Source organism: Lucilia sericata, unplaced genomic scaffold (genome assembly GCF_015586225.1).
Source record: "Lucilia sericata isolate MDLA Ls3-8-SP2 unplaced genomic scaffold, ASM1558622v1 Contig001514F_arrow, whole genome shotgun sequence".
Classification (NCBI taxonomy): Eukaryota; Metazoa; Arthropoda; class Insecta; order Diptera; family Calliphoridae; genus Lucilia; species Lucilia sericata.
The window spans coordinates 52,122-62,500 of record NW_023995441.1 but is presented as its reverse complement, the minus strand read 5'-3'; the positions used below and the strand labels follow the sequence as shown (position 1 = coordinate 62,500).

General features: G+C 30.9%; 5 protein-coding genes across 5 annotated transcripts in view; 1 reads left to right on the top strand and 4 right to left on the bottom strand.

The window, feature by feature from the left end:
• Positions 1–1,050, bottom strand: part of LOC119611709 (seminase-like) — a 1,079-nt gene extending 29 nt beyond the window's left edge. Inside the window, exon 1 of the mRNA XM_037967379.1 lies at positions 1–1,050. This exon is cut by the window's left edge and continues 29 nt beyond it. Within this exon, the coding sequence (XP_037823307.1) occupies positions 254–1,033 (780 nt within the window). The 5' untranslated portion in view covers positions 1,034–1,050 and the 3' untranslated portion in view covers positions 1–253.
• The window catches only part of LOC119611707 (trafficking protein particle complex subunit 11), a 42,243-nt gene that overhangs the window by 24,141 nt on the left and 7,723 nt on the right, over positions 1–10,379 (top strand). The window lies entirely within an intron of this gene.
• Positions 5,489–6,382, bottom strand: LOC119611711 (seminase-like). Its single transcript, XM_037967381.1, has one exon. It carries the CDS (start codon positions 6,360–6,362, stop codon positions 5,589–5,591), a length of 774 nt encoding a protein of 257 aa, XP_037823309.1. The 5' UTR covers positions 6,363–6,382; the 3' UTR covers positions 5,489–5,588.
• On the bottom strand, positions 7,235–8,045 carry LOC119611710 (seminase-like). The gene has a single exon (XM_037967380.1). The coding sequence runs from the start codon at positions 8,009–8,011 to the stop codon at positions 7,235–7,237; it is 777 nt and encodes a 258-aa protein (XP_037823308.1). The 5' UTR covers positions 8,012–8,045.
• Positions 8,147–8,974, bottom strand: LOC119611712 (trypsin-like). The gene has a single exon (XM_037967382.1). The coding sequence runs from the start codon at positions 8,869–8,871 to the stop codon at positions 8,176–8,178; it is 696 nt and encodes a 231-aa protein (XP_037823310.1). The 5' UTR covers positions 8,872–8,974; the 3' UTR covers positions 8,147–8,175.

Below are 10,379 nucleotides of genomic sequence, written 5' to 3'. Positions count from 1 at the left end.
TCCGCGATATAAATTTTAAAGAAAACAAATTAAACATTTGTTAAATTGATATTTAAAAATTCTGTTGAATTAGCGAAACAACAGTTTTGTTTGATGCCCTGAAAACTTTTGCTGTGTAAGATAGACAATTTTGAATATAGTCCCACGAAGTATCTGTTTATATATGATAATTTTAATTTTGTTTTAAATAAATTATTGGTTACAAAACTTTATAATATGAAAATCTGGGAAGCACCTTGCTAAATTAAAACATTTAATGTGATTCATACTTATTCATAATTTTATCAATAAATGCTATAGCAAACATAATATTTGCATAAACGCCCGGAAAATCGTGACGAGCACAACCCTCACCCCACGATACCACACCACACAATTGATCATTCAATACGGCTGGTCCACCAGAATCGGCCTTACAAGAATCCTTACCTTTCAAATCGCCAGCACAAAACATTGAATTTGTTATTTCTCCCACTTCCTTATACATATCGCTGCATTTGCTCTGTTCTACTGCCGGCACTTTTACGATCCTTAATTGCTCTGAGCTTTCTGCAATGTCTTCGGCAATACGACCCCAACCATAAACCGCCATTTCATCACCAGTATTCCATTTTGTATTACACAACTCTATAGTAGAAATATTGTCTCCTTCCATGGGTTCAGATAATTCCAATAGTGCTATATCCATATCCTTGGTTAGGAAGTTGTATTCTTCTGGTATATGTATTTTTGAGACAGAACGTTTAATATCCTTTTCAGAAAGATAAGTAGCTCCTCCTATTATGGACAATTCAGCGGGACTTAACCAATCCACACAATGAGCGGCAGTGAGTACAATTTTTGATGCCACTAAAGAACCACCACAAATGAATTTCTCGTAGAAACGTAGATTAACAACAAATTTAGCTTGATCAATGGTAATCAGTTCACCATTCACTATACGGGCACTTTGATCTGTCTTATTTAAAATAAAAGTATTTATTTGCTGGTTTAATGCAAGGATCAAACTGAATAGTATAAATAAAATTGGCATGTGTCTAGGTTTACCGATATTTTTACACTGAACTTTTCTATATTTATCTAACCAAATAAATAATATTTATAGAATATTGAAAAAAATCTTAAATATTTGATTTTTAGCAAATTTTAATCAATTATAGAATTTTATAAATGTAAAACTTTTGTGACAGATATAGAATGGAATGTTATGCATGCAACTACTATATTCACTATCTGTCTATATAGCGTATATCCAGCAACAAAAGAACTTCCAAAGAAGCGAAAAAGAAGTAGAATTTACTCCTTGGAAGTACTGAAAAAGACCTGAAGAAATGATGATTTTAACACAGGCTTTGTCATAGTAGGGATGTCCTTTTTATTTGATTCCAAATTCAATACTTCTGAAGTCATTCCCAAGAAGTAATTTTTATACTCTTCCTTTTTTGGAAGTTATTCGAAACAAAGAATACATCTACAGCATTAAAAAATACAATTATTTTCGCTTCTTCGGAAGTCATTAAACATTACTTCCACAGAAGGTAAACAAATTCACTTAGTGCTACTTTTGAAGTGGTGATAAATGTTATTCTTTTGGAAGTACTTTGTTTTATTCTTGGCTACATCGATGATAGACCTAAATCTAACTGGCGAAATATACATTTAGCCGATTTATATTTATGTGAGGATCGAGTTTTAATTCCTTTCTTTCAAATTCGATTTGTAAAATACAGGAAAAATTATTTTTTGAGACACTAGCAGAATGAAAAGCATTTCGGAATGTATTATTTACTTCGTAACATCATCTAAATTTGAAGAAATGAAATATGGGACTCAGTATAAACATTTTGTACAAACTTTGATTCGTTAAGTGAAATATCACTATAATAAAGGGTTTAGTTGTGGTCTTACGAATTAACGAAATCTGAAAACTTTGGAATATGTATAATCCATCGATATATTTGTTTATACATATATAAAATTTTGTATTTTTTAAAAATATTTTTTGGGACACTAGCAGAATGGAATGCATTTCGGAATGTATTATTTACTTCGTAACATCATCTAAATTTGAAGAAATGGAATATGGGACACAGTATAAACATTTTGTACAAACTTTGATTCGTTAAGTGAAATATCACTATAATAAAGGCTTTAGTTATGGTCTTACGAATTAACGAAATCTGAAAACTTTGGAATATGTATAATCCATCGATATATTTGTTTATATATAAAATTTAGTATTTTTTAAAAATAGTTTTTATTAAATTTTATTAAAATAATTAATGGTTGCCAAAATTGTACATTATTTTATCAATAAATTCTCTAGCAAACATAATATTTGCATAAACGCCCGGAAAATCCTTACGAGCACAGCCTGTACCCCATGACACTACACCACACAATTGATTTTTAAATACCGCAGGACCACCAGAATCACCAGTACAAGCATCCTTACCCTTCAAATCGCCAGCACAAAACATTGAATTTGTTATTTTTTCATGACCTCTATACATGTCACTGCATTTTTTCTGCTTTATTACCGGTACATTTACGGTCCTTAATTGATTTGAGCTGGTGGTGTTGGCTTCGGTAATTTGACCCCAACCATAAACCGTCATTACATCACCAGCATTCCATTTTGTTTTACACAATTTTATAATTGAAATATTGGCTCCTTCCATGGGTTTAGATAATACCAATAGCGCTATATCCATATCCATGGTACGGGGATTGTATTCTTTTGGTATATGTATTTTAGTGACAGAACGTTTAATACCCTTTTCCGAAAGATAAGTAGCTCCTCCTATTACGGACACTTCAGAGGCTCTTAATCCATTTACACAATGAGCAGCAGTGAGTACAATTTTTGGTGCCACTAAAGAACCACCACAAGAAAAGCGACCGTGGGTACGTAGATTCACAACAAATTTAGCTTTGTCTATGGTAGTCAGTTTACCATTAACTATTCGTCCATTTTGATCTGACACATTTAAAAACAAAGCATTTGTTTGCAGGACTAATGCGAGGATCCAACTGTACAGTATAATTAATATTGTCATATTTACCATTATTATTATACTATACTTTTCTATGTTTAACAGTTCAAATATATATTATTTATAGTATTCTGAATTGCATCTAAAATATTAAAATTTCTTTAATAGTTTAGACCTTTTTTTGTTAACTAAAACCTTGATTATAGGTTTAAACAAAGACCTTGGCATAGAATTAGTTTGAGGGAAATTTTAATAAATTGAAAATTCTATTAATATTTATTGCAAATTTTTATCCATTATGGAATTCAGTCAATGTTAGGAATTTTTTTGTGACACATATAGAATGGAATGTCATTCTATAAATAATGTTCGTATTACAGTTTTGTTTCTGCGATGTCTAGTAGAAATTGATACCCTACATACATACATGTGTTTATACATACCTGTTTCAGTTCTTTATCTATCTAGATAGTAAGTAGTCTTGTAAACATCCTATATTATTCTCTTTATATGAAATTAGAGCAAAGTTTACCAAATTTTAGAATATAAACGTTTTGTATAAGTATGTCTTGCGCTGAGATCCTTGACCAAATGATCTTATAAATACAAGCTCAGAAAAGTAGTAAAAACCTTTACTTACCGGGTAAGCAGGTAAGTAATGTATGTGAATTACTACTGAAAGAAACATTTTTACTAAATATTTAAAAAAGAACCTTGTTTGTTATGTAATACTAGCATACCCTGGCTGCTTCGCTACCCTAACCAAAATTAAATACATAAATACAAAATTTTGTTTACTTTTGTAGAAAATTAAAAATGATTAATAATTTATTTAATATTTCAGTTTTTTACGTTCAATGTCACTTCGAATAAATTCAGTAAGAGCTTGTATTTTTAGTTTCATTCGTTTAGCTTCCACATTATTATAGAAAATTTCGAAAGTACAATTGAAAAAAAAAAGTACTATAAAATAACTCTAATAGATTCTTATTTAATCAAAAATTGTATGTTTCTGTGTTCAATATTATATACAATTCAAAAAATATAATTTAATGAATGAGAAAATACCAAAAGTCCCTTTCAGTAGATTCTCATTCACCAAATTTTATATTTCTATGTTCAATATCGCAAAAATATGAACAAGTACTATCGGAAAAACGAAAAAGTACAAAAATCTCTCTCAATAAATTCTCACTTAATAAGGACCGTGTGTCATGTGTTACGGTTAACCATTATAGAGAATCCAAAAAGTACCATTTGAAGAATGGTAAAGTACCAAAGACTTCCCAATTACAGAATATTACTCAGTCAGGACCATGTATGTTAAAATTTATGTTCCTAGGTTGAATATTTTAGAAAATTCAAAAAGTACCATTTATGAGATAAAAAGTACTAAAAAGTTCTCTCTTAAATAATCTTATTTAATGAGGGCCGTGTATGTTTAATAATCATGTGTTTTGAATTCATATTATAAAACATACAGAGTATCATTTGAAGAAAGGAAAAGTGCCAAAAGTGGAATAAATACTAATAAAAAATAGTACAATTTTAGTACCTTTTCGCTTAGAAATATACTTTTTTGTGAATTAAGTTTACAAAATGTTCCGTATTTAAATCTATATCACAAATAAAACTCAAACGATTCAAATCTGCATTCATTTCTTCTAGAAAAATTTTTCTTTCAAAAAGGTACCAAACAATTTACTCCAATTTGGTCCTATATAGGCCTTAGTACTCGAATTCCAAAAAAATATACCAATAGCTTATTTTGTGTGAGTAAATAAACTACTTTTTCAAATTTTATAAAAATTGGCTTAATGAGTTTGAATAAAATGAAATTTCCCGTTTTTCCCCTTTTTGGTACTTTTTCCCCAGTGAAATAGCATACATTTTGTTTCAATAAATATTACAGAGTTAGCCCGTAATTTAATAGGAATACTTTAATTAATCGAAAAAGTTTTCACATTAACTAAAAAAAAGTACCAAAAATAGAGTTTTCTCCCTTTTACACCCAAAAAGGGCTGAATTATAAAAAAGTACGAAACAGGTGTCTCCTAATTTTGGGAGATGTATCCAAAATACTTATAAAAATTTTATTATGTTAATTAGTTCAAAAGTTCTAAAGAACCAAAAAAGGTACCAAAATCACCTTTGTTACATCAAATTTTTACCCCTTAAAAGTACGAATTTCAAAAAAGTACCAGACACCCATCTGCTAATTTTAAGAGTAGATACAGGTGCATTTAAAATTTTTCTTGTATCACTAATATTGTGTAAGATAATTAAGAAAACCAGTTTTACCCGTTTTTCCCCTTTTTACCCGCAAATGTACAAATTTCCAAAAATCCCTCCTTAGTGGATCTACATAACCAAAAACACATCTACTGTCAAAATTTCATGATTCTAGGTTCAGCCGTTTGGGCTGTGTGATGATGAATCAGTCAGTCAGTAACGCTACTCTTTTATATATATAGATTAATATTTTGGTTTATTTATAATATTTAGATTTTATTTAAATATATCTTTAAAATATGAAATTAATGAAAAATACATACTTTAAATATGTATATAAAATAATTAAAAGTTGGACCTTTAATAACTTTCATACTTATTCATTATTTCATCTATAAATTCTCTAGCATACATAACATTTGCATAAACATGCGGTAAATCTTTATGAGCACAATCTGAACCCCACGATACCACACCACATACTTGATCATTAAATACGGCTGGTCCACCGGAATCACCAAAACAAGCACCTTTTCCCATTAAATCACCAGCACAAAGCATTGCATTCGTTATTTCTATATCGCCTTCAAACATATCTCGACATTTTTTCTGCTCTACTACCGGTACATTTACGGTCCTTAATTGATTTGTTTCATTGTCTTCGTCAATTTGACCCCAGCCATAAACCGACAATTCATCACCGGCATTGCAGTTTGTTTTACACAATTCTATAGTTGAAATATTGGCTCCTTTCATGGGTTTAGATAATACCAATACTGCAATATCCATATTCATGGTTGGGCGGTTGTATTCATTTGGTATGTGTATACTTGAGACAGAACGTTTAATACCCTTTTCTGTACGATAAGTAGCTCCTCCTACTATGGACAATTCAGCGGCACTATACCAATCCACACAATGAGCGGCAGTAAGTACAATTTTTGGTGCCACTAAAGAACCACCACAAATGAAGGAATCACCGATACGTAGATTAACTACATATTTAGCTTTATCAATAGTAGTTCCATTACCATTCACTATACGAGCACTTTGCTCGGATATTTTTAAAAACAAAGCATTTGTTTGCAGCACTAATGCGAGAATCAAACTGTACAATACAGTTAAAATTTCCATGTTTCTGAATTTACCGATATTTTTACACTGAACTTTTCTATAGTTTCCTATCTGAATAAATAATATTTATAGTATTTTTAGAAGCGTGTAAAATATTTGGATTTAATTTAAAATTTTTTTAAATATTTATTGCAAATTTCTATCAATTAAGGAATTTAGTAAATGTAAAGTTATTTTTTGTGACTCATATATAATGAAATGTTGTGACACATAAAGAATGGAAAAAATATGTGTCACTTTGTTTCTGTGATGTCCAGCGGATTTTTGATAGACTTATCTGCAAAATTAATCAAAGATTTTCAAATTCAAAATGATCAGAGAATGTTTGAAATGGTAAAATTGTCTTTCAAAAGGACAAGGTTTATTATTATATATCAATGGATAGGAAATGGAGACTTCTTCAGATATATGTATCTGTGTAATATCTCTCTAAATTCAAATTTGGAAAAATAAAATTATCAATATGTTTGATCAATTCGGGAACTTTATATTTCTAATAATTTGTTCACTCATTTCAAACCAAAGTAGTCACTCGAATTCGACTGAAATTATGTTCAAATTCAAAAGGTTAATAATTGAATATATAGTCAAGATGAATTCATGTAATATCATTTCAACAGCTGATTTCTTGCTCTCTCCAATAAACTAAAACTCTCTCGCAACCGACTCTAACGAGCTTGATATACACGATCAACTTTGAATATTTAGTTTCAATAACATCAGCGCATAAAAAGATATTTTAACTCGAAATTGTCAACATCCAAAAGTTTCCGAAATTGGTTTAATGGCTTTTCAATCTCTTTTCACACACACACACATTTTTATGACGTTTTTTTTACAATTTATTTAAATGGTTTTTATTAAAAATTAAATTACATACAACTTTGCATAACAATTGATCTAACAAATGACATTATTCTTGAACTGGCGACATTTGTATAGACTCCCGGAAATTCACGTCTGGCACAACCAAATCCCCATGAAACTATACCACAAACTTGACCATTATATACCACAGGTCCACCCGAATCACCAGAACACGAATCACGTTCTCCCGGTACAGAGGCACAAAACATTGTACTAGATATAAATGCTTTACCAGCATACGATTGTTGGCAATTCTCCTTCGATATCACTTGCACTCTAACTGTACGCACTTGATTCGGTGGTATACGACTAGATTCACTTGTTACACCCCAACCTGATACACGAACATAAGCATTGTTGGCAGGACGTTTAGAACAGAGTGGTATAGTGGCAATATTGGGACCTATTAAGGGTTCATTTAACTTTAGAACAGCCACATCCATATCAAGATTGGTGGGGGAATACAAGGCCGAGACAAACGATTGCTCTACTTGACGCGTTTCACCGGGATCTGTTAGTTTTGAGGTTCCCGCATTAATGCTTAAACTGGAAGCTGGTACTCCATTTACACAATGGGCTGCTGTTAGCACACATTTGTTGGTGATCAAAGAACCGCCACAGGAAAATTGATCATTTCGTCGTAGATTTATTAAATACGGAACATGTTCAATGGTAGTCTCTACACCTCCAACTATACGAGGATCACTGGAGTGATGCAAATACGTTAAGGGAAGACGAAACAAAATTATTGAAATTGTAACAGCCAGATATTCGCATGACATCTTTGATTTCCAAGCGTTAAACTAATACTATCAGTAGATTTTTTTATAAATTGATCATGCATTTTATTATTATAAAGCTATTAACGCAATTATTTGGGTTTCGCTCTATTAGATAAATGTTGGCAATTTTCAATTTATAATCAATATGTAACCACCATTCAGTTTTAGCAATTATTTTTTATTATATACTTTAAAAATCCCATTACACTGGGACTACTTAATCTGGTATACACACCAGGATATTCTGGAGAGCCACAGCGATAACCCCATGACACAATACCCACCTGCTTACCCCGACGTATAGCAGGTCCTCCACTATCACCCTGACAGGCATCACTACCCCAACTACCAATAGCACAAAACATATTTTCCGTTATATTATTATGCGGCAGATAGGTTTTCAAACATTCTTCCATCGATGTTAAAGAAACATTTACCGCCTGTAGTTCATTTGATAATTTAGCCAGAGGATATTCGTTCTTAAGACCCCAACCAGTTACCACAATTTCTTCATTTTCTTGCAAAGGACCATAATCTATTTGTATAGGTCTTACACTTCGTGAATATAATGGTCTATCTAATTCCACTATGGCCACATCCATGTCAACGGTAAAGAAATTAAATTCCAATGGCACCATCCATTTACGTACCTTTCTTATAAGCCCTTTAGCTTTTATAAATGTAGTTCCAGCATGAATCTCCCAACCGCCGGGTGATTCTAATATTGAACAATGAGCCGCTGTTAGCATACATTTTTGTGATATCATCGTACCGCCACATATGAAATGTTCTTTGTATCGTATACTAACCATGTAGGGATGTTCAGCTATCGAGGTATTATGACCACCTATAATACGCATTGTTCTGGTCAAAGTTGCGCCAATAACATTGGTTTGGTAATTGCCTTTATTGAAACATTTTATAAATACAAATATTTTTAGAAAATAAACGAGAAAATTAGTATTTGTCATTGTTGTTATAGTGAGAAAAATATACAATAGAAATATTTCTATGAAAAGTCATGCACAAAGAAATATATTTCCAACTTGGGGGGTTTTGATCCATAAAGTAGATACACTAATATCAACTTTATATAAAAATTACAATTATCTTCGAAAATAGTCATTGATAGAACATTTCGGAGAAGTAGAAGCAAAGGTCCTTCCATTCACGAAACATAATAAACAAATTTAACATCACACAGTTGGATGCCCCCACGAGTCATATCAGGAAGGATCTTCGTGTAAACCAAGAGAGAATGCAAAAGTTATGTATATGGAAGATCCCTTGGATCGTACTTCGTATACTGCGGCATAGAGACGCCATCAATACCTCGGTTTTAGAGTAATGCATGAGTGTCGTACTTGGAGGTCGCCTACAAGATTTGGTCTGAAAAAACTGAGATCGGGAGCAAGTTAGTTAGTTAGTAGTTAGTTAGTTAGTTAGTTAGTTAGTTAGTTAGTAGTTAGTTAGTTAGTTAGTTAGTTAGTTAGTTCGTTAGTTCGTTAGTTCATTAGTTCGTTAGTTCGTTAGTTAGTTAGTTCGTTAGTAGTAGTTAGTAGTTAGTTAGTTAGTTAGTTAGTTAGTTAGTTAGTTAGTATAGTTAGTTAGTTAGTTAGTTAGTTAGTTAGTTAGTTAGTAGTTAGTTAGTTAGTTAGTTAGTTAGTTAGTTAGTTAGTTAGTTAGTTAGTTAGTAGTTAGTTAGTTAGTTAGTAGTTAGTAGTTAGTTAGTTAGTTAGTTAGTTAGTTAGTAGTTAGTTAGTTAGTTAGTTAGTAGTTAGTTTAGTAGTTAGTTAGTTAGTTAGTTAGTTAGTTAGTTAGTTAGTTAGTAGTTAGTTAGTTAGTTAGTTAGTTAGTTAGTTAGTTAGTTAGTTAGTTAGTTAGTTAGTTAGTTAGTTAGTTAGTTAGTTAGTTAGTTAGTTAGTTAGTTAGTTAGTTAGTTAGTTAGTTAGTTAGTTAGTTAGTTAGTTAGTTAGTTAGTTAGTTAGTTAGTTAGTTAGTTAGTTAGTTAGTTAGTTAGTTAGTTAGTTAGTTAGTTAGTTAGTTGTTAGTTAGTTAGTTAGTTAGTTAGTTAGTTAGTTAGTTAGTTAGTTAGTTAGTTAGTTAGTTAGTTAGTTGTTAGTTAGTTAGTTAGTTAGTTAGTTAGTTAGTTAGTTAGTTAGTTAGTTAGTTAGTTAGTTAGTTAGTTAGTTAGTTAGTTAGTTAGTTAGTTAGTTAGTTAGTTAGTTAGTTAGTTAGTTAGTTAGTTAGTTAGTTAGTTAGTTAGTTAGTTAGTTAGTTCGTTAGTTAGTTAGTTAGTAGTTAGTTAGTTAGTTAGTTAGTTAGTTAGTTAGTTAGTTAGTTAGTTAGTTAGTTAGTTAGTAGTTAG